Here is a 24,976-nt window from a genome sequence, read left to right as displayed (position 1 = left end):
ATAAGACTGTTAATATGTATTATTTAAATAGGTCTATAAACTATTTTAAAATGTCACATTCTTTAGAGCATCCACAGCAGTGGAGCTAAAAATTTAGCAATTTAGCTCCACCAAAAGTTACTTTATCTATTTTACCTACACACATACTGCAGCAGTGGATCTATTTTAGCTTTCAACACAATAAAATAATATAAACATCACAATAAAATAATATATCTACCATAATAAAATAATACATCTCACTACAATAAAAACACTACAAACCGATCCACCACCACGGCAACAACCGCCCACAACCAACCATCAACAACTAGAAAGCCAAGAAATCCAGCCACAGCCACGAAATCCAACCCAGAGAAACCCACAAGAAACCCAGGAAAACCCACGAAGGCGGAGCCGGTGGAGCTTGGATCGAAGATGAAGCTTTGGTTGGCAATGGAGCTTGGATCGCCCGATTTCACTGCCAACGGCGTGGCTTGGTCCAAGGCGTGACTGAGAGGGCTGGATCACCCGATTTCGCCGCCAACGGAATGCTCCGATTTGAGGCGGGTTGAGAAGTGAGAGAGGAAAAGTGGGGAGAGAGGGGTCTGTGGCGGCTGGGTAGATCGACGACGGGTCTGTGGAGAAAGAAAAAGGGTCTGTGGAGGAAGAAAGAAGAGATGGAGAGGCAGTAAGGAGAGAGAGACGGGAGAGTGAAATGCAGAAAGATAAAAAAATAAAAAGGTAATGTGAACGCAAAATAAAAAATTAATTTTTTTTAGCTCTCATGAATAGTGCACATCTATCTATAGATGTGCACTGTAGCTATGAGCTAAAAAATAATAGATTTAGCTCCACTGCTGCATGCTTCTTTTTAATGTTTTAGTGGAGCTAAAATAGCTATATAGCTATTTAGCTCCACTGCTGCAAATACTCTTATATTGTTGATAGTATTATAAATATTATATTGCTATTTAGGGTGTATTTGGATTTCGCTTATTTGCTGAAAACTGAAAACTTATTGCTGAAAATATTGTAGCAAAATAATTTTTGAATGTATGAATAGTGTTGTGGGACCCAAATTTATATTGAAATCTGTATTTAGATGACTTTTGTGGGTCCCATGAATAGTACTATGGAACTCCAAAAAACACAAAATGCAATACTGAAATAATTTTAGTGCTACGCAAACGCACACTTAGGGGGTGTTTGGTAGAGTATTTTGAGATGAGATTTTTGTAATTTTTTGAAATACGTGTAGTTGAAAAATGTGTGAAAATGTGTGTAATGTTGTTTAAAATGTAAAAATGTAAATTTGAAATAATATAACATACAGGCCCTTAGTGAGTTGAAGAAAAATCCTTCAATTAGAGGACAACCCTGTCCAAACATCATTGAAGCACTTGCTGAGCAATTCAATTATTACAATTTCAAACATCATTGAAGCACTTGCTGAGCAATTCAATTATTACAATTTCAAATTAGCATTCCCCAACTTAACCAAAAATAGAGAGAGAGAGAGAGAGAGAGAGAGAGAGAGAGGACAAAAGTAGTACAAGAAAAAAAAAAAAGATGAATAGAAGTACACAAATGTGGGATAGAACTAAAAGGAATTAAAGTAAAGATAAGAGGTGTGAAAATATCATTTCCCTTAATATGATATTTGTATCTTCGTGTTTACTAGTGAGTTATGGGCCAAATTTGCAATCTTGGAAAGTCTTGTAAATTTCTAGTGTGGTATGGCAATTTATGATCCACAAAAACCTCGTAAATAACCATATATGGATAATTATATAATCAATGAGGAGTTTCCAATGAAATGACATATTTGAAAGGTCACTTTAAGTCAAGACTGACATTCTAAAATGTTACCAAGATTGTTAATAGTTGTTGGGGACAAGATCATTTTATTTGCTTCACATTTCTTCAGAATTCTACAAAAACATATTTTATGTGACAGTCTCACTTGAGTGATAATTAACATTGTTTGAATGAACTATTCTTCTCGCTTGAGTAAGATTGTATTGCATGAGCAAATTTTTTGGAAATTGTTTTAAATTCTAAACAAAAGTTTCGCACATCCTTCACTCGTATCACACTCAAAGCAAGGTCTAGACAAACTTTGCTTATTTTTGTATGTTCCTGACTAATGTGAAACTCAATCTCGTTAAAGTGAGACTCATAAACTCAAAATTTCCTTCTTGTCAAGCATTCTTCCATTTTCTTCTTTTAAAGTAAGATCACTGACATATTACCATTTGCATTTATCTGCCTATGCGTGCAACGATTATGATTTATTACATAAGTAAGAACCTATGGTATAATTTCAAGAGCTGCATGACTATGGTTTAGGAGTATTCATAGTTTTCTAATCTGTTTAATGTTAAGTCTATTAATGAACTCAATGGTAGGAAAGTGTAAGTGATAGTTAGGATACTCATGTAATTTGCTGAAAGTATTAGCAATTAGGTAAAATTAATGTACAATTATTTTTATAATATTGCCAATAAGAGGATTCAAAGTCAATTGCATTACAGATGGTAGAAAATACTTTTATAATAGGGAGGACTGGTAGCGTGTTTTGATAGTTGATGAGAGTAAGCGTGAGTTTGTTTAGCACTGCGTCTGCATTGAAGCTGTGTTTGCGTTTTTATGATTAGTCTTATGACACTGTTTATGGACCAGCCAAAGCACAAAAACGCATGAACAACGTTTTGTCTTTTAAAAAATATTTTGTTACAGCGTTTTCAGTAATAAGTTTTTAGCAAACAAGTGTTATCCGAACAGATCCTAATTGAGTTGAGAGATAATTACAATTTGCTGTTAACCCTGCAGGTTAAACCCTTTCCCCTCTAGACCCCCTAACTGAGTTAATAATTTAGAATAGAAAAAATTTATTTTGCCCACTATTAATCAAAAGACAAAAAAAAAAAAAAAGCACTAGAATGGGCAAAAGACCTTGTATTTATAAGCGTGTGTTTAACAAAAATTAAAAAGTTAGTTTTTTTTACTATTTAGTTTATTTTTGTTACTATTTATAAGCCTGTTATATTTTTGGTACTATTTATGGTTCCTACAATATTACTTCAGCTAACTTTTAAGAATATTTTTTTTTAATTTCAGCAAAATGAGCCAATGCCAGACAGATCTAGCAAAATAATTTCAGAACTTATTGCTGAAAACTGAAAATACTGTAGTAAAATAATTTTTAAAAGTATGAATAATGTCGTGAGACCATTTTTTTAATGAAAAAGTTGCTAAAAAGTGAAGTTTGTGAGACCCGTAAACAGTACCAGATACACTGTTCACGAAAAAATAATCAAAAGTTGCAACTTAAAAAAAAAAAAAAAAAAGGCGCAAACACTCAAACATAGACGCTGGATCCAAACAGTCACCTAAGTTATATATATATATATATATATATATATATATATATATATTTTTTTTTTTTTTTTTTTGAGAAGCAAGTTTTATATTATGTCTAAATTCATGAGTCTTTTGGCTAAATATTGCAAAAAATGAAGTTTTTTGTTATTATAGGCACTGTTCAAAGTTATTTGGTAAAATGAGGAAAGAGAATGAATTTCGGCAACAGCGTTGCCGAAATTGCATAAAAAAGTATGAGAGAGAAATAAATTTGCAGGTGATGGCAGGATTTGAATTTCGGTAATCCCATTACCGAAATTCCTGCTGCCCAAACCATTACCCGAGTGAGTGCCCAAATAAAAACAATTGTGGCAATGCCATTGACGAAAATGAAAAAAAAAAAAAAAACAATTGAAGTGCCATTGCCGAAAATGGGAGAAAAGTAAAAAAAAAAAAAAAAATCTCAATTGTGGCAATGGCATTGCCGTAAATGGAAAAAAAGTTAAAAAAAAAAAAACTATTGTGGCAATGGCATTGCCGAAAATGGGTGAGAAAAAAAAAATTGTGGCAACCAAGTCGCCGAAAATGGAGGGAAAAAAAATGCTTCGTCCACAACATTTTTCACAACAAATTACAAGTGGTTAGTTGTTATTGGTTTAAATTTAAACTTAATACTAAGATAACTTTTGTGCCCCAATAATAACAATTAGTAACAACCTGTCAGTTAGGATTTATTGTAAAAATATTGTAGACGTATCATTTCTAAAAAAATCGTGGTGCCGAAATAGAAGGAAAAAAAAAAGTGGCAATTTTTTTTTTTCCCTCTATTTCGGCAATGCAATTGCCACAAAACAATTTGCCACTTTTTTTTTTTTTTTTTTCTATTTTGACACTACAATTTTTTTTAGAAATGATACATCCACAACATTTTTACAACAAATCCTAACTGGCAGGTTGTTATTGATTGTTATTATTGGAGCACAAAAGTTATCTTAGTATTAGGTTTAAATTTAAACCAATAACAACTAACCACTTGTAATTTGTTGTGAAAAATGTTGTGGACGAAGCATTTTTTTCTCTCCATTTTCGGCGACTTGGTTGCCACAATTTTTTTTTTCTCACCCATTTTCGGCAATGCCATTGCCATAATAGATTTTTTTTTTACTTTTTTTCCCATTTTCGGCAATGCCATTGCCACAATTGATTTTTTTTTTTTTAATATTTTCCCCCATTTTCGGCAATGCCATTGCCGCAATTGACTTTTTTTTTTTTTTTTAAATTTTTTTTTTTACTTTTCTCCCATTTTCGGCAATGACACTTCAATTGGTTTTTTTTTTTTTTTTTTTTTAATTTTTGGCAATGGCACTTCAATTGGTTTTTTTTTTTTTTTTTCATTTTCGGCAATGGCACCTCAATTGGTTTTTTTTTTTTTTTTTTTTCCCATTTTCGTCAATGGCATTGCCACAATTGTTTTTATTTGGGCACTCACTCGGGTAATGGTTTGGGCAGCAGGAATTTCGGTAATGGGATTACCGAAATTCAAATCCTGCCATCACCTGCAAATTTATTTCTCTCTCATACTTTTTTATGCAATTTCGGCAACGCTGTTGCCGAAATTCATTCTCTTTCCTCATTTTGCCAAATAACTTTGAACAGTAACTATAACAACAAAAAATTTCATTTTTTGCAATATTTAGCCAAAAGACTCCTAAATTCATCGCCCATCCTAATTATGGAAGTATTAAAAAAAAAAAAAAAAGAAAGAAAGAAAGAAAGAAAAGAAAAGGAAACTTCGGAGACAAAAAGCAAAACCGTTGAGACAAAACAATTGGTAAAGGCAAGCCGGCAAAGGTGAGGGGTTTGGTTTGGAGATCCTAAAATTGCAGCTTGGGAAGAAGCTTAGAATCTTCTTCCAAAGCTGCCTTATTGTCGCTGTTCTCTTCTCCCACGATTATGATTTCGACCACACCACCTTCTCTTCTGCTCCCGCATCATCCTGACCAATATTTCTCACAACCTCTCTAATTCGATTTCAGTTTTCCAGATGAAGAAACACCACTTTTTTCTTATTCCTACCTTAATATTTTGCATATTAGTATTCACAATCTCGGCGTCTTCAAGCGTAATAGACGACTTGCTGTTGAGCTCGGAAAGCTCGGAGTTGTCGCTATGGGATCCTCACGAGGATGATGCCTTAACTCGAAGCCCGACCCGATCTCTCTTGTCTATCTCACCGTGAGTTCTTTTTTTTCTTTTTTCTTTTTTCCTTCATATTTTGTCTTTTAATTATATTCACAACTCAGAACTCTATCTATTTTTTGAAATAGAGTTTTATGGAACATGGTTTGGACTAGGTTTTTCTCTTACTATGTCGAATTAATTTGTTCAATTATAATGCAAACTTTGTATTTCATGCACCTTGTATTGCATGCTTTACATAGTGAATTGAAGCACAAAACAGTTGGCATTGATAAACTACCACTTGATCCCAAAAGCTTTAGCTGTTAGGAAAGGGTTTATTTATTCCTTTAACCATTATTCTAACTTTTAAAATGGGAGGCAGATTGGTGATAGAGTTCGAATTGAGGATTATTTGATTTAATATCGTGATAAATTACCGACTGTCCTAAAAGTTTAAGTTGTTAGGAAATGGTGAATTTACTTGAATAACTATTATTCTAATAGGGAGATGCTTGAAACACATGATGTAAATATAAATTTAGCTTTTTGTAGATACAAATCTTTTTGTGGGATAATGACCATCCAAACTCTGCTACTTTGCCTTACATTTGATTTTTCCATTTTTTATGGGAACAGTAAACATAGTACTGCGCTGATTGCTGGCTTGGATGGGACAGTCCATTTGGTTGAGAGTAATTCTAAGAGAGTTATCTGGTCATTTGAGTCTGGAACACCGATTTACACTTCGTATCAGGCTGCTTCTGGGCAAGATAATGATAAAGAAAATGCATCTGACCCAAGTGGCAGGTTCTTCATAGACTGTGGAGATGACTGGGATTTGTATATGCACAGTGAGCACTTTGGTAAAATGGTATGTTTTCTTGTCTGTGTTTCTTATATCAATGCTTTTTAAAAAAAAAAAAAGGTGAAGGTCTACTATTATCGGTCTGTAGCTAAAGCTTCTGCTTCTTAAACTATTTATGAACTTAGTCACATCTGTTTGCCAATCTTCTCTAGTGTTTTACTTTCCTCAACATTCATTTATCTATTGGTGTATTGCATATTTCTCTTATAACATGTGGGAAGGCATCAATCATCCTTGGAGCTCTTCAAATAAGATTGTTGTATTAGTTGTGTGAGGAGATGTGGATAATCAATATCTGTCCATATAAGTGGATCCTCTCTCCAGTTAAGACTCCACCTTTCCTTGAGTCCTTGAATATTGCCCTTATATTCCAAACTCTGATGGGTCCTAAGGCCAAACTCTGATGCGTTCTTAAGAGACATTATAGATCTTTTCTCATGGTCTAAAGGAAGCAAAAGAGAGATAAATTATGAAGACCAGGTTATCAAATGGGTTGAATTGATAAGTTGACTTCCACACCCCCTCTCTTTGTCACATGGCTTGAGTTGGATTGCCTTTAAAATTTTGGGTGTGTGCACAACAACAAATTACTTAGTTGTATTTGAGTGCTATTAGATAACCACTTTGTTGAATCTCACAAATATATACACACGCACATATATTGGCCTGGTTATTTAGTTCTCCAAGAGAAAAGTGCTGCAAATTAGAATAGGGAAATAGGAATTTATGTATTCTTTGTAATTTGGGAGAGAAAGCTCTTTGGGTGCATATGGGGTTTGTGTTTTTTTGAGAGTGCCTATATCCTGCCTTTGTAATCTCCATATTTGTTACTAAAATTGTCTCCTTGTTGCCGCTCATGGATGTAGACCAAAGGCCGAACCGCATAAATCCTTGGTGTTCTTGTGTGTAATTATGTTTTTATTTATTTCTATTTTTCTTAGTTCCATTTATTTGTTTTGGAGATCTTTCTCAAGCCCATAATAGTTTTCACAATCAATCTTGTTTGGGAAGGCTTTCTATGGCCTTTTCACACAACTCCCTTTTCCTCCATTCGGAGCTACTCACATATCAAAATAGGGAAAAGAAAGGTTTAATTGGAGAAGTGCTTTCATATTAAGACAATAGAACTTTGCTTATTCTTTTTTTCCTATTTTTTGAATAGGTATAGAGAGAGAGAGAGAGGGGGGGGGGGGGATGGGGTTCAAACCGCAGACATAGGAAACCACAAAGGATGCTATTACTGCTGGGCTATCTCTTGAACCCTAGAATTTGTGTTATTCTTTTGTTAAAATTTATTTTATTTTATCTTATCAAAAAAAAAAAAAATTTATTTTATTTTATTTTGGAAAATAATTTGGGCTTTCTATTTAGCTCAATGCCATGGTGCCTTCTTGGCACCTAAGGGTTTTCTTGGCTCTTCTTTGTGACTTAACACCTGTAGTTGCTAGACATTGATAGCCACTACAAATTGTCATATACGTAGGTATCATTTTTCTTCTTATCAATTAATGAATCTGGATGTTGCCTAAAAGATGTCCTTGTTATGAATTCCGTATTATGCTACCAGGTTTATCCTCTGTGTGTGTGTGTAACTGTGTAAGTGGAGTGATGAGGAGATCAAGGCAGGGTCACCTGACTTGAGATCTGAAGAGCGAAATGATCAAAGTGAGCTGTTAACTAGCTAACAAGGGGGCATAGTGTAAGCATAGTGAGCTGGTGCACAAGCAAGAGAGGTAGAAGCTCCTTTCTATAGATTTTGAAGTTCATCAGTTTGGGAGCACAGGACAGTGAATCCAACAAAGCTTAATGTGCTTTCAAATCAAAGCGTCAAAGAAGCGGGAAGGCTAGCTAGACAGCTACAGACGCAGATAATTCGAGATTAAAAGAGAAGTCTTCAATACTTAGTAGGGTACTTTCTTTCCTTCCCTTTACTTGGTCAGGGTAAAGGTAGAACTCTGCAACTTGTTCGGAGTAGGGGCTTTCTTCAATCCTACTACTATGTGATTTAACACGAATATTTAGGGCTTTCGCTGCTGGCCCAGAGTAAGACATGCTGCTTTAATGAATAACCAGTTAGAAGGATTTGAACTATTACTGAACTGGCCTTCGAGATGAAAGGAACAAAAGCAAACAACATGAGTATGCTACTTCCTAAGAGATTGCATTCTAATGGTTTGTCAGATGCAAATACGTAGGTGCCCTTTTAGCTGCTGCTCTGATTGTAAAAGAACAAAAGACTAACCAGAAACAGAAAAGAATACAGGTCGTGTCTTTGTTCAGAGGCAAAATAGGGCCTGGTGATGACTTGTCTTTCGACGAGTTGGAAAATTTGGCACGTACTGTCTCATCAGAAGCATTAATATATATTAGTTGTGTGTTCCTACTGTATCCATGATTAGCTCTTTTTTTAAATTTGTATATGCCTTATTATTGATTCAATGTTGCTGTTGCAGAAACTTTCAATGTCTATTGATGAATTTGTCAAAAATACACCATACATATCAGAGGATGGAGCTGTTACACTTGGATCTAAGAAAACAACTGTGTTTGAGGTTGATCTTAGGACTGGAAAGCTGATCCGTGCTTATGCATTTGATTCTCCATCGATGTTGCAGAGTGTTTCATATAATAAAACATCCAATAAGGAATTGGTAAAGTCTGGTCCTAAGAACCTAAATGTTGTTGATTTGCGACTGTACATCACAAGGACAGATTATTTGCTGACGTCCTCTGTTCCAAATTCCGAAAAAACTTCATGGAATATGACAATTGCAGAAGTTGGGGCTTCTTTGCTTTGTCTAGATGCTTCCAGTGGGGCTCCTATGAATTTGCCCGATAAGCTTGTTTCTGAAATTGGCATTGATTTTGCTATTCCATTGTCATGTCACACAAAAGGCTCTATTTTTCGCCATCGAAATCATAATTTGCTTGAATCGTCCGGGCCTGAAATACTCACAAGGGTGCCTCCTGAAGATTTGATGCTCCCAGTGCCTCCATCAGGTCTGATTCTTGCTTCAAAGTCTGCGGTTGATAAATTTGTAAATGCTCATCACGAAGATATTATGCACCCAGCCCCTACTACAGACTCCTTGTTGCCTCTGCAACCTAAAACTGACTTTCATCACAATGATGATAGTGAAGCAATGCTTCCTTTGCCTCCCATGAAGATTGATGATTCAGGGATATTTGATATGATTAGCATAAGGATTTCTCCTAATCATCTGTTAAGCATGTTTTTTGAATGGTCACCTGCATTTCCTCTTATTTTGTGCATGATTGGCCTTGTTGTGAGCTTGATTGTTAAAGGTTATACTCTGGCAGTTAATAAACAAGCTTTCTTGAATGAGCAGCCTAGTAATTCTGGCTCAAAAACTGCATCTTCCAAGAGGAAGAAAATTCAAAAATCAGGAAAGAATGGCAGTGTTGAAAAAAAGGATAAGCATGTATCATCTGAAAATGGAGATGCATATGTACATACTGATGGTGATAACCAAATGTCGTTGCACCTTAATAAACTTGTAGATGGTGGCACTGATGGGCGTAGGATAGGTAAACTATTTGTATCAAACACCGAAATTGCTAAGGGAAGCAATGGTACCATTGTCCTTGAGGGAATCTATGAAGGTCGATCAGTTGCTGTGAAACGTCTTGTCCAGGCTCATAATGATGTGGCTTTTAAAGAAATTCAGAATCTCATTGCATCTGACCAGCATCCAAACATTGTTCGATGGTATGGAGTGGAGTATGATCAAGATTTTGTGTATCTCTCTCTAGAGCGTTGTACTTGCAGCTTGGATGATTTGATCCAAATTTACTCAGATTGTTCACAGAACCAAGTGTTCAACAAGAACAAAGCAGCAAGAGCTATGATTGAGTATAAAGCTCGCTTGGAGTCAGTGAAGAATATTTTTCCAGATCTTAATTTGTGGAAAGCAAATGGCCATCCATCACCTCTGTCATTAAAGCTGATGAGGTTGGTTAGCAGTCTTACTGACACAAAAATGTTTTATACTAAGAGATTTTTATCAGTTCTTGTCATAAATGAGACTGTTTATTATTTTTATACAATAATATTCATTGATTTATCCAAAGAAAGGAGAAAGAAAGATGAAAATGGTCCTTCCTCATCATCACTATAAAGCCTTTTTGTGTGTGCATGTGTGTGTGTGCGCGCGCGCTTTTTTTTTTTGGAAGGGAAGAGGGGGGGGGGGGGAGAGGGGAGCTCCTGTCTCTGGCTTGACATAACAAGCAAGTGATCTTTCTGATGATTAGCAAGTATGACCACATAACGTGTAGACCCTGTAACAACCATTTGAGCCCTTCAATAACTGGCCATAACTCGTTAGTCTTGGCTTAGGAATGTTTTGGAAATTGTCTTGTTCTGTGTTTTAATTACACCATTTTGTTTCTCATAACTTCTTAAATGAGTCTGATTCATTTTATATGCAGGAGCAGTTTTGAGGATTTTCTAAATAATGTGTTTCCAATTGATTACTGATATTTGTAACAGTGGTATTTTATTGAAAATCCATCCTAGAGATTGGGTTGTTGTCATTAATGCTATGAGGGACAAGGGATAGCTTTGCACTCGTGATTTCAATATACATCTTCAGAAGATGTTCTGATAGAACCTTGGAAATTTTCCTTGGACCTATAGGTCTTCTGAACTGCCCATAAGTTCAGTGAGTACATGGATGAACTGCATATTGTATATTTAATTTCAATGCTTTAATATGGCTCTATGTGCATGTCAAGACCCATGTGAACACAAGTGGAGGTTAAATGCTCGTCCAGTTTTCATGTTAAGTAGGCATTTTTCATGTAATATTTTCCATATTTGATCTGCATCTTTCTAACCCTCTAGCTTGTATTTGTAACAGAGATGTGGTTTCTGGGCTTGTGCATTTGCATGAATTGGGGATAATTCATCGGGACTTGAAGCCTCAAAATGTGTTGATAATCAAGGAAAGATCTTTATGTGCAAAGCTTTCAGACATGGGCATTAGCAAGCGCCTTGTTGGGGATATGTCTTCTTTGGGTCATCATGCTACTGGCAAGCACTCTCACCTAAATTTAAATCCAAGCTTGAAAATTGCTATTGAAGCGGGTGCTCTGGAGCAGTATATCACTGACTCCCTTAAAATGCATTGTTTATTACTATACCCTAGCTATCAATCTGTAAAATCTGTACAATTGTTAATTTGTTTAGCTTGGTATTGAATGACTTATATGCAGGTTGTGGCAGTTCTGGTTGGCAAGCACCAGAACAGCTTCTTCATGGACGCCAAACACGCTCTGTAGATTTGTTTAGTTTAGGCTGTCTCCTTTTTTTCTGCATCACTGGGGGTCGACATCCATTTGGTGATAGTCTTGAACGTGATATTAATATTGTGAAGAACCAAATGGACCTCTTTTTAGTGGAACATATCCCTGAAGCTGTGCATCTTATTTCTCGTTTATTGAACCCTGACCCTGAATTGAGGTATTACTTTCCTTCAAAACAGGCTCCTGCCTGGCAATATCTTTTTTTGATAGGCAATAATGCTTTTCTACCATAAAATGGATTTTCAGCCTGCTATTTCTTAAATCATTTTTAACCATTCTATCTGTTGATGTTTTTTTCTTCTATGATGAGTGATTGTCCCCGAGTTAAAAGTATACCATTTGACTGAACATACTGGTCATTGGGTAAGGCAGTACTTGGATGCCCCATCAAAAAAGAAGAGTTCATTTTGTTTCCAATAGCATTTGAAGGCACAAAAGCAGAACCAACATTACCAACTATTTCTGGTCTAGTTTATAGATTGAAGTATTGACACATCATGATTGGGCTTGATCTCTAGTCAACCTTGTATAGGTTTACTGGCAGGAGGGTGGTCTGACCATAGATTGTTTTCTTTGAACTGATATTTAATATATATATATATTTAAATGATGTTCTTGCACAGCAATTTAGGAGTTGCCAGAGTTGATTTTATACTTCTGAAAAATAGTTCTTGTCTTGAATGAACATAGAACATAATGAATCAATTTTAGTTGTCTCGACTATGCATTAATTGGTACATAATATATAGTGATCTTACACTCTCATTTAAGCTTGCCAAACTTTCAGTTATAAATGCTTCCTTTTGTAATATATTCATTGACGAACTTCCTCTGATTTACTCTCAGGCCAAAGGCAATGGAGGTGTTGCACCATCCTCTATTCTGGACTTCTGAAATGAGATTGTCATTTCTTCGGGACACTAGTGACAGAGTAGAGTTGGAAGATAGGGAGACTAATTCTGATCTCTTGAAAGTGTTAGAAAGTACCGGACCAGTGGCTTTGGGTGGAAAATGGGATGAAAAGATGGAGCTTGCATTTATCAATAACATTGGCCGTTATAGGCGTTATAAATTTGACAGTGTTCGAGACTTACTGCGTGTCATGCGAAACAAGTTGAACCATTATAGGGAACTTCCCAAAGAAATTCAGGTATTTTTCCTGGGCTAGGAGAAGTGAAAGGTTTCATGGATGCATGAGTAGCGATTGTTTCGTTGAACTAAGCAGCTTTAATAATAGCTTATTTTGATATGATCTGATCCAAATATAAAATGGATTGGAAAATTCAAGCCTGACCCTTTGAGACAACCATCAACCTAAATCTAAAACCATATACGTGTAAGGTTGTGCATAAAAAGATTGTCACAAGGCTCCTGCTTCTGGGGTCTAGAAGAGGTAGTTAGCAGATAGTTTGGAGAGGCTAATTCTCTTGTATTATGGAACAAAATGGTAGGATAAATAAAGGTCAACCTGAATTTGGTCTGTTTATGAGTGAACTTGTATAGGTCAACTTGAGCCGAAATCTTCTCCTTGAATGGATCAAGAGGCTAACTACTCTTCTAGGAAGGATTGGGGGGGTTTGATAGTCCTCTTTGAAACTGCTGTTGGTACTTGTTAGGCTGTTTGGCCTCACTAAGAAAAATTTTAGACAGACTTATAATTATGCTAACTTTCAAACAGTTAGTAATAAATTGTAAGAGTAGTTTTCAGTGTGATCTTCTTGATGCAATCTTTTAGTATGTAACCCTGCTTCCCTAGAGGAGATCTATATCTCTAATTGTTTCTGTTGGTGACCTTGTTGACCCTTCCCTGTGTGATAGAAAACATCCTTGAAGCATTTTTTTTTGGGGTGGGGGCTAGGGATAAATTATTTGTATCAAAAGTAAATAAATTGTATCATACTCTACTGGCATTGGTCATGATTAGATACCTATAGGCCTTTTTATTTTTTTATTTTTAACAAGATAGAAATTTTGCTCTAACCTAATCTAAGTGTATATATGTGTGAGTGTTCCTCCTGGAGACTTGAACTCCGGCCCTTGCCTCTCATACCTCACAAGTACTTATACTTGTGGAGTGACCATCGTGCTAAGGGTGCACGGTAGTCCTATAGGCCATTTAATCTAGTTAGTTTAGGATTTCTTCTTTATGTACATATAGTTGATGTTCACTTTCAATTTTGGTGGCTATTTCAGAAGCTTGTAGGACCAGTGCCTGAGGGGTATGATCGCTACTTTGCAAGTCGATTCCCAAGACTCTTCATTGAAGTATACAAGGTTGTTTGCAGATACTGTATGGAAGAGGAATCCTTTCAAAAGTATTTCAAAAGCAATGTTGATTAGCTTTTTTTATGCTCTTTCTAATTGCTTAGCTACTATCTATGGCTTTTGGTGTATATATTATCCATATTCCGTTAACTATCATACACAGGTTGTTGACAATTGTAAACGTTACTGTAATATAATAATGTATAAATGTATCATCAATTAATTTTATTAAATGTTTTACTTACCAATAAAAAGATAAAAGAAGTGTTGCTGCTGTAGGCCTAAAAATCAAGTGACTACAGACAAATAGATGGCTCGTTATGTCATTAAAGTACTTTTTTGAGTTATTAAAAGCCAGAGTGGAGGGAAAAAAAGGGGTGGGGAGGAACAAAATAACAGAGAAACATGTGTTTAGTATTCAATATTAATTAAAGTTTATCTTGAATTCATGTTTGATGAATTTATGGAGATCTAATTAAGATGGTAGAGCACTGAAGATCCTAAAAATCTGACATCTTTCACTTCAGATTGTAGAATTATCTTTCGCTTCAGATTGTAGAATTGAGGATTGAAAACAAACGAATCAAGTCTTTTTCAACATCTATATTATTTTTATATCTAAAAGCTGAAGCGTAACATTTATTGTTCTTACTCTCCTATTGAGCCACATTAATGGCCATATCACTATTTTATTTTATTTTATTGGTTTTCCATCTTTATTGATTGTCTATTGCAAAATTAATTCTTTGTGGCCAAATGTAATGCACTACATGTCATCATAAATTTTAATTGTTTATTGTCTATATTGAAAGCTCTTTTCAACATTGAGTGTCATTTTCTTTCCATCATATTCTTTATATACACACACACACAATACATTTTGCTACTCAGTCATTGAGTCACATCATCCACTTATGTTTTTTTATCCCTTCTTTTATTTTTCAAACTTTTCTTCTCACTACTATCTACAAAAAAAACAAAAACAAAAACCTTTTCTTCTTCCTATTAGTTCACACAAATGGTTACACTTCCTCCAATCTTTGCCTTCCCTCTTTGTCTTTTTACCTCCCCACTACTTTCTACTTCACCGTTACACTTCCTTCGTCATTTTTCATAACTTGACTATTCTTCTTCCCATTTTATTTGTATGCATTTACGGTTACACTTCCTCCAATCTTTTTCTTCCCCATTTACCTCTTTACCTTCCACACTATTCTCTACTTCTTCGTTACACTTCCTTCATCATTTTCTTTTGTCTTTTTTATGACTCTTCTTCTTCCCATTTTATTTGTATAAATTTAATATCATTTATCTCATTCAATCCATATTTTTGCCACACAAAAACTGTGAGTACTCTCTCTCTCTCGGTGAATTTTTGTTCTTTTTTATAACTCTGATTAAGATTGATGGTTTTTTTTTTAAATGTGTGTTACAGGATTTTATTTTTTAATTTTATAATTTTTCATTACAAAGTTTTCTCTCTCCCTTTTGTAGCTTTGGCTGAGTTTTGGTTTAGGTTAATACTTAGTTTTTTTTAATTGGAAATAAGAATTTGAGTTTATATCAAAACACAATCTACATGTTTATGAGTTTGAATATGTTGACCAATTATTTGAACAATAAATTATGATAAAGTCTATCCTTTATTTCATTGGTTTCATTTTATTTTTGGTTAAGATAAATTTGAAATTTTGTGACGAGTTTTGATTACATGATATCTCCTTATTCTTTAAGAGATTTGAAGGTTATAAATTTTAGTTGTATATTAGATTAATATAACACACTATAACAAAAATTAGAAAGATATGGTTCACTTAAAAAAAAATATTAATCAAACATACAAAAAATAATAGAATGATATATTTGTAGAGATAAAAAGATAAAAAATATTTGTAGAAATATTTTTAAAAAATTGACAATACTTGAAGTGTCACTTTTTATATATTACACCCTATTATATAATATTTATATATATTCCCAAACATCACGCGGGTCTGCGACTAGTTTTGATAATAGCATGTGATGTGTAAGTTGCAAGGCTTCAATTTATGAAAATTGAAATTTCCACTGAGATTGTGCTGCGTGGAGAGGAGCAGCAAGCGGTAGTTTGTGTGGGCTACTGTCAAGTAGGCACTACTAGTGCATGTATCATCTCTCTCACAACATGTCTATCTCACATGTCCCCCAGAGAGAGAGAGAGAGAGAGAGAGAGAGAGAGAGAGAGAGAGAGAGAGAGAGAGAGAGAGAGAATAGAGGTTACAAAAACTCTAGATCATTCAGCATGCAAGCAGCAATAGATACCACATTTCAGGTCATCAATAACACAGATTTGTACACCTAAATTTGAATGCATTCCCAGGTGACCTTAGTTACAAAAGAAAATACATAGAGGAGGTATGCTGTCATTTGATGATATATCTACATATACATGCATATAAGGCGCAAAAGACATATAGAAAGGTAAACTTGTTGAGGAGCAGTAATTGACAAATTGCAAAAAAAGTTGCAAAGGCAGACTGTGGAAGAGATTTTGAGGTCTACAAGAAAATGTGTAAGAAATATCTATTTAGGCTTCTTCACATCTATCCAAACTTTTACCTGAGCATGATTCAGTATATCTTCTCGTTGAACTATTGGTTGATTCTTCACCAACAGATCTATTTGAGACCTTCTCCATTTGCTTTCTCCTGGAGCGGTTTTTGACTTCCTCTTCCTTTTCATCAACAAATGTAAGAAATGTTTGAAAACTTTTAGATCCTGAGTTTCTACCGGAAGACTCAAAGTCATCTGAGTAGTGCCTGCTAAACTGGCGCACCATCAGGATGAAATATACAATGAGAGCAAGCAGGCAAGCGAGACCACATATGAGAAAAAGGCCCCAAAAGCTATTAAGCTGAAGCCGATCCAATTCATATGTCGTGCTTTGTGAAGTGCAAGCACTTCTCTTGAGCCATTTGTCATGGATTCTCTCAAGGTCTCCATTCTCTGACAGTCTTAAAATTGCAGTTGACATGTCAATTGCTAAAGGCGAGTCCCGTGGGAAGGCCTGATGATACATGGAGAATAAAACCAAGTTATTATAAACCAACAACTACAAGAAGAAATAATGTCATTGTTTTGGATGGTTGATGATGCTAGGAAAGTAGACCTGGTGTAAGAATATACACAGATTATATTCAATATAAACTCAAAGACTCCAGATGATTGGATTTCAGGTATTTGCAGTGTTTGCGCAAATTTTGAAGATTGTCACAATCTTTTAGGACAATTAAAAATTAATATCTTCCAATATTCCTGTTTCTGCAATGAAAATAATGAATTGATAAATCACTTTAATTTTTAGTTGACTTGAATTCATTCATTTTGTACACCAGTTCTTATGGTATAATCCAGGGCCATCTTAATTGCATTCTTTCACTAAAAGTTACCTTATATTGGACTACTGTAAAAGACGTTAATATCAATGTTATAATAAGAAGTCCACAAGAATCTGACATAAATTCCAGAACTAAGTATTACTGGGAAGTATAGTGTCATTGATAAAGAGAAACTCACAAATCCCCATCCGGCTTTGGTGAACTCTTGACCTACAATACTGAATTCACATCGGGTTGAGAGGAAGAGGTCTACATATGCTCGTTCTTCAACAACTGCAGCAACACCACCTCCCCTGGGACCCTCTTTTAAGGCTTTAGCATAATCTTCTGGCATGTTAAGAGGAACAAGTCTGGACTCATGGATGCCAAGTTCCTCAACTAAATAATTTCGGGCATATGAATTTTGCTGGTAGCCAATTGGATCCTTGCTGTTAATTAGACTTTCAATGCCTTTAACTGAAGAAGAAAGCTTTTGCACTGTAAGGATTGAGGTCAAACTCGCAGTGTAGCTTGAATTGATTATAAGAACAACAAACAGCCATATTATGAGCACTAGGCGACCAAGAGTGCTGACTGTATTTTCCTCTACAGAAAACAGAAAAAGGGTTAACTTGATAAGCTAAACACAGGCTACACTGTTACCTATGGTTATTAGAAAATACAACTAAATTAGAGCCAACACTTACTATGGGAAAAGAACAAAGTTGATAAGCTAAACCTGCAGAATCAAAAAAGAGATGCAGGTGATTGGAGGTTTATTCTAAGAATATGCAATTTAAACATGATTTAATTCAACAACGAGGCATTAGGTAAGAAAGAAAGAAATATTCAATACAAAACAATGTTGATGTAATTTTCAACAACACTCAAGTGTTTCATATTTGTGTCATCAATTCCTAACAAATTTACCATTTCCTATCTATGGATGCTTTTTTTCTCTATAGTAAAGGAGAGTAAGGAGGAGTTTCTGCTTTCCCTAAATCAGAAAGATCATAGTCATCTGCATTGTCTCAATCCTATGTCAATAAAGAAGGAATGGAAAAAAGAACTTAAAAAAAATCTAATGTCGATATGCTTACACTAATCAAGTGATAAAACTAGTAGGAGGATCTTCATGGATTTGCACTAAGCAAAGAGTAACAAGTATTATGCAGTCATTATAGGACATGCTATGTGTAAGTCCTCACCACAGAACAGTGACAACTTGTTTTTTTGGGGGACCCCGGAATTCATCATTTATTCTATGCTCCAAAATCCAAACAACTGCTCCCACAATGAGAAAAAAGATAGCTGTGACACCCCACATCATTGGAGTGAATGGCCTTAAAAATGCCCAAGCATTGGAATTTAACCTGCTTACTGGGGCCACAACTACTAGACCGGATTCAACATATGGCTGCGTAAAATCCACAATTTTTGTTCGGTTAGTGATGATGGCAATGTCACCTATTGCTGCATCATAGACCTATATGGAAAAAGAAAACCAGAGAATCAGATAGTTAATGAAAAGCTTCACAAAATTCTAAAACAATTTTTGTTTATAGTACTTACGCCCGTCGTGATCAAATGCACAAGCTCAGTGCTACTCGGGTTATTAATACCATCCCCAAATGCAACTAATTTATATGGGACAGCATATGGCAACAAGTTCAATGCAGCGGTAAATACATCAATGCAGTACCCTTTGAACAAGTCAGTGCCTTCTACTTGTGAGACAAATTCACGATAACTAACTCGTTTTGGGACTCCAATTTTCAAATGCCTTCCGTTGTTTGGGAAAATCCACCCACGAGGACGCTCTGTTGTTTGTCCAGGCCAAATTACGTCATATAGTCTTTGACTTGCACTAGAACGATTAGGTGGCTTTGCGTAAAGCATTTCTGGAGGTAAGACTGACAAACCAGAATAATTAGACCAATATCCAATCCTCCTAATCCCTGTGCCAATGACATTGATGACTTCAAATGCAGGATAAATGAAGTTCCTATCTGAAGTAAACTTGATTGGTCCTGTTACACCAGTCATATTGACCTGTAAAATGTTCTGAAGCAACAAATTCCCTCCATTGAAGATGCTCATAGCATCAAGATTCAAACTCCCTCCATGAAGCTCAGTTAACCTCGAATCATTTGAGAATGAGATAATTCCGCCCTGATTGAAAAATGCATCAATTGCATGAGCAAGCAGCCAAACTGTGTCATAGGCATATAGACCATAAGTACTTAGTCCAAAAGAGGCGTTAGTACTCTTTCCACTAGTCAAGTTACTCCACCTGGAAACAAATTTTCTTTTGAGTTCTGAATCTGGTGCATACATTCGCAATGTAATAACGCCTTGAAAATCATCAGTTGCATCTGAGTCTAGTGGAGCATTAGTATCTAGTATGGTAGTGAGCCAGTTAGTAGCTATCCACACATACCCAGTTCCCATCATCCCAAGATACTGTGCAACTTTAAGCACCACTGGACCTGGACCAGCATAAGTGTGGAGAACAACAATCCGAGACTCCATTAATGCAACCTTAATCAGTAGATCAGTGATCTCATCCTGGGTTGGAAGAGGGGACATAGGTGCTTTGTATGAAATCTTGCATCGTTTCTCAGCAAGCTTATCCCCTAACGCGGCAATCCCATTTCTGCCGTGGTCATCGTCAACATAGATTGCAATCACCTCTCTCCATCCATAGTAGTCGACGAGGTCTGCTATTGCAGCCATCTGATATAGATCACTCTGGGCAGTTCTAACAAAGAAAGGGAACTGAAGTGAAGACAGGGTAGGGTCTGTTGCTGAATATGACAATAGTGGAACTTGGAGCTCATTAGCAATGTGAGATATTATGTGAGCTGTCACGGATTGTTGGGGGCCAATTATGGCCACAGTGTCTTTCTCCATGAACTTCAAGGCTGTTATGATAAATTCAGGGGGGAAAAAAACCATAATTTATTGGTGATTCCAAGTACACCTACCTTAAGAATATGAAAAGTAAACAAACAAACACGCCAATAAGAGATAGAACAAAGAATTTACCCTCAAGAATGCCTAGAAATCCACTGTAATTGGAGTCCTGCATTGTTAGATTGATCTTAGTTCCAGGGAGAACAGTTGGATCAGAATTCACATCTTCAACAGCAGCTTCTATTGCGACTTTCGCAACTTTGCCAATAATAGACTTATAAGAGAGAATAGCCCCTACATGTACAACATCAGGCCTTGTAGAACTATTTGTAACAACGCCATTTGAGAAAATCCCATGGCAGACAACTACTAAGACCAGAAGCCATACTTTACTCATGGCGGTAATAAAACTGTCAGACACAACCCCAACTCTCACCTTTTTCTGCGAACAACACAAAAGTACATCATCAAGAAATGAAAGCACTAATAGAAGACTCTAGTTTCAAACACTAACACACTCCAAATGATATGTTAGATTTAAGAAATGCCTGAAACAAAGTCCAAGCAATACATATATATATATATGAATTATCTAAGAACATAAAGCAAAGAATGGTACTAGAAACTTGCACAATCTAGCTTAAAAGTATAACTCCTACAAGTAGAAAAGGCAAACTATAAACTAACATGAGCTCGAAAACAAGTGTAGCTTCTGTTCTATAGCCAAAACCCAACAGGCCAAAACCCAACAGACCAAAACCACGCGTAAAGCAAAACAAATACCACTTTAGAGTAAAAAAGCAGTAGCTACAAAAAAAAAAAGGCTAGCTCAAGTGGAAAATTCACAAGTAAAAAACTAACTTTATTCAAAATCCCCAAGTAAGAAAAAAAAAAAAAAAACTTTAATCAAAAGTGAAGGGACATAATTGTGGGATCACAAAAAGCTTCAATTTTACAGAAAGTGAAGGCCTGAAATGATAAGGAAAAACAAGTTACACAGTAGCAGTAGCGGCTATCATCTGTGACCCACAAACTAGGCCGTTAACACTACGTGTATGAAAGAGCTGTGTGTTTAGAGGTGTAGTAGTATCAATTAATGAGTTCATAGTTATACTTGTACGATTATTATAGTATATAGCACATGTGATAAGACTTGAAATCTGGGATTGGCAGAGTTGGAACTGTCAGAGAATAGTCCGTATGGTGAACAGAATCAGCGTGCGGACAAAGAAAGGGATACCGTTGGATCTGACTAGAAGGGTGGTCATGTCCTGGAAGATGATGACAAGAAAATTTGAGTGCATGGTATTGCTTGGTGACTTGGCGTTGGTCCTGCGTTATTATTAACCATTCACCAAGACTAAGAGAAGCATAATTATGATGATGATTGTTCTGGACATTGGAATGTCCCTATTGATACTTGTTATCTACCAAAATCTTTCCAAAAAAAAAAAAAAAATCTACCAAAATAGTAAATATTAAAGTGTGGTACTTGTTTTTCTCCGTGAAATGAATGATAAGTACCGGTTACCGTTGTTGGTACAACTTTTAAAGTTAAAATACTTTTTTTTTTGCTAAACAAAGTTATGATACTTTTGTTGTTGTTGTTGTTGTTGTTGTTGTTGGTTTTTTTTTTTTTTTTTGAGAATCACTTTTGTTGACTTTTAATAAGTAACAAATTATTTTTCAATACAAAATTAATGCAAAACAAAACTTCAAATTTGTGACGATGGAAAAATAGTTATGACTCATTGACTGCTTGTATATTTTTTTTTTTGATAGAAAAAAAAAAAAATACAGGGAGTCATAACTAGTAAGACAAGAAGAAAGATGATATTGGTAGAGTAATACTAATAGTGTTCATATTTGCATACTTTTCTCATGGAGTAAGATTGGTGTCAAGAATGACCTCCAAAGTCAAGAATGACCTCCAAAATAGAATTGACACCAATCTTACTCCATGAGAAAAGTATGCAAATATGAACACTATTAGTATTACTCTACCAATATCTATTTTGGAGGTCATTTTTGACACCATTCGAACTTCATTTTTCACGTCACCAGCACAGCTCGGGCAAGTGAAAAATGAGAGGCTATTGTGGAGATGTTGTTTCTGACACCAAGCTTACTTGCTAAGAAAGGTATGGATTACTGGACACTGTTACTCTGTCGGTTTAATCTCTTTTTCTCATTTGTTTATTGACTTAACTGTTAAGAGTATATTTGGCCAACTTGTTGTGATGCATGGAATCATCATTGTTTGGTGGCTTTGCCCATAATTGAAGCCTTCATTGTGGTTTCATTTATTTCTCAAATATTACACGGAGGGTGGCCAACAAATTTCGAGACTTAAGACGATATATTTAAGTGAGGTTTTTTTGTTATCATTTAACTAAATAAATAAATTTTTTTGAGAATGCACTTAAATAATATTTAACTATTGTTTAATATTATAGTTTTTTTTATAACAATAATTCATTCTTTTATTTTGTAATATGCTCTTTTTTTTTGGGCAAAAATGCTAAAGCTATATGAAATTTTACTAAAAAACTTACAAACAAGGTAGTAATGGATGTAATTAGTGATACTTCAAGAAGATATTAATTAATAAACAAGTATTTGAATGAATGATGTTAAAGGTATTATAAATTTTACAACATAAGGCTTACAAAGATGTATCAACAATCACAAAAAGTATTTAAAAATGAATTTAATATGTTATTAACATTTATATATCATATTAATTGTCACATCAATTTGTAAAGATTTGCAAGCAAAATTAATAATATTTCTAATATTTTCCTATTTGAATTATTTCTTATGAATAGTACACATATATTTGTAAAACTCATGTATTTAAAGTTGCATTATCATTAACATTACTAAATTCTTTGGGGACTTTTTAAAAGTAAAGGAAAAATGTAAAATTATTTTTTTCCCCTATATCTCCAAAATAAAATTAAAAAAAAACTTTTGCCCCCAAAATTTGGGGCCTCGATTACAACACAACATATATGGTGACAATTCAATTTAACTACACGATCAATTCGTTAATGTACTGATGTGATTGAATTTAGCCAATGAACTTAAATTAAAAGGAAAATGATTTTCTTCATTTGAAAGGGAGAGGAACAGTCTAAAGTAGAACACATAATTGTACTAAGCTTTGTCCATCCAAACCCCACTAAATCTGTGGAAAGAGAAGTCCTAGCCTCCCCACTAATCTGTGGAAAGAGAAGTCGGTATGGTTGACAAAACTTTAATACTGTCCAGTAAAGAGTATATAATAAAAGACTCCTGTTATAGTACATATTAAGTCATTCGTTTTTAGAAATATTTTCTCAAAAATTGATAAAATCGTCAATACTTTTTTAATTCTCAAAAAATTATTTTAAAAAATAATTAATTATTGTGTGCCTTTAGAGCACACATTAGCAAAATTCATAATAAAATGTCAAAAATTTGAAAGAATAAAATATTTTGCAAAACGCACGTAGGTTATTTTTTTAAAGGGTGCACAGCTTTTTGTTGCCAGTGGAGGACCACAAATTAAAACAGTGATCTCAACTCAGACAGAAGGTTCTACTTTTCGCTTTTCTGAGATTCTTTTTGACACAAACATAGCCACTATCCATAGTGGTAGAAATTAGCGAACCCAATAATTACCCGCACACTTGTACCTGTTCCCCACTACTCTCTCGGTCTTTGGGCCTTTTGGAGCTTGGAAATTTCTTAGGCCCAACCAGAATGTCTGGTCCAGTGGACCTTTTAGCGATAGGGGCAAATTTAACCGTTTAATTGATTTTGGGTCAAAATCTAACACACCCTTTAAGCGAATTTGTTATTTTGTCCATTATTATTTTTAACAATCATTTTTTTAGTAGTCTTTTTTTTTTTTTGTTGAGAAGAATCATTTTAGTAGTCAAACGTTAACATTTTTGTCAAATTGATTACCCCATCCATTATTGTCATAAAGCATCAAGTCAAATACCATGTATCACATATGATAAGGGTGATAGTTTTATAGATGGTAATTGACATAATGACTAACTTGACAAAAATATTATAATTTAAGGATTACAATGGAAAACTTAGATCACAGTTACGAAAAGTACTCAAATTTTTATAATTTACATTTTTATTCCTTCCTCTAAATTTTATTCCCTTCTCTCTCTTTTATTAGTTTAATTGCCCTAATAGAAGCTTGAGTACAAGGGTACAACAATTGAAGTTTTTAATTCAAGCATAACTAATTAGGTGCATAGACATCTTGTTCTTGATGACATGTGTTTAGTTTTTTTTCCTTAATGGAAACCTAATTTTGATTTTTTATGAAGATTACCATTTAAGTGTGTGTGGATTTATTATCATATCATTGACATAGCACTATATCTCTAAATTATAAAAATATATAATGAATAATCATGCAAATAATAGTTTTTGGTTTCACAAACGTGTGTGCATGTGTGTATACACTTTATTGTTGTACATTAGGTTTTGAAGAAGAGTAATGATTATCATACACATAAAACACAATTTCAAAGTAGAGCGTATGGAATGTATATAACAGTAAGTGTGTAACAAGATTTAACCTTTGAAGAAATGTGGACTAAAAATGTTGGCTTATGTTTTGTTATTACTATCTCCAAAAGTCATATTATGATAAGGATAAAGAACAAATTTTAGCTACAAAATTAGTTGTAGTCTTAGACTACAAACTTAC

General features: G+C 34.7%; 2 protein-coding genes across 3 annotated transcripts; one reads left to right on the top strand and one right to left on the bottom strand.

Annotated features, from left to right (window-relative positions):
• Positions 1 to 5,133: 5,133 nt before the first annotated feature.
• Positions 5,134 to 14,214, top strand: LOC142624479 (serine/threonine-protein kinase/endoribonuclease IRE1a). Its single transcript, XM_075798052.1, has 7 exons — positions 5,134 to 5,580; positions 6,163 to 6,397; positions 8,845 to 10,364; positions 11,272 to 11,444; positions 11,627 to 11,873; positions 12,563 to 12,866; positions 13,910 to 14,214. Exons 1-7 carry the CDS (start codon positions 5,390 to 5,392, stop codon positions 14,054 to 14,056), a joined length of 2,817 nt encoding a protein of 938 aa, XP_075654167.1. The 5' UTR covers positions 5,134 to 5,389; the 3' UTR covers positions 14,057 to 14,214.
• Positions 14,215 to 16,309: 2,095 nt separating this feature from the next.
• On the bottom strand, positions 16,310 to 21,385 carry LOC142625826 (glutamate receptor 3.6-like). 2 transcript variants are annotated; one of them, XM_075799549.1, is made up of 7 exons: positions 21,250 to 21,385; positions 20,386 to 20,695; positions 18,910 to 20,261; positions 18,546 to 18,823; positions 18,045 to 18,076; positions 17,537 to 17,943; positions 16,310 to 17,027 (listed from the first exon to the last, which is right to left on the bottom strand). In XM_075799549.1, the coding sequence occupies exons 2-7, from the start codon at positions 20,648 to 20,650 to the stop codon at positions 16,548 to 16,550; spliced, it is 2,814 nt and encodes a 937-aa protein (XP_075655664.1). In that variant the 5' UTR covers positions 20,651 to 20,695; positions 21,250 to 21,385; the 3' UTR covers positions 16,310 to 16,547. The 2 variants fall into 2 exon arrangements, with proteins under 2 accessions (XP_075655664.1, XP_075655665.1); XM_075799550.1 differs by lacking the exon at positions 21,250 to 21,385 and adding an exon at positions 20,941 to 21,055.
• Positions 21,386 to 24,976: the final 3,591 nt, after the last annotated feature.

The sequence above is a fragment of the Castanea sativa genome, chromosome 2, assembly GCF_040712315.1.
Source record: "Castanea sativa cultivar Marrone di Chiusa Pesio chromosome 2, ASM4071231v1".
NCBI classification, from domain to species: domain Eukaryota; kingdom Viridiplantae; phylum Streptophyta; class Magnoliopsida; order Fagales; family Fagaceae; genus Castanea; species Castanea sativa.
Note: the sequence above shows the minus strand (reverse complement) of the source record. Positions and strands in the feature narration are given on the sequence as shown.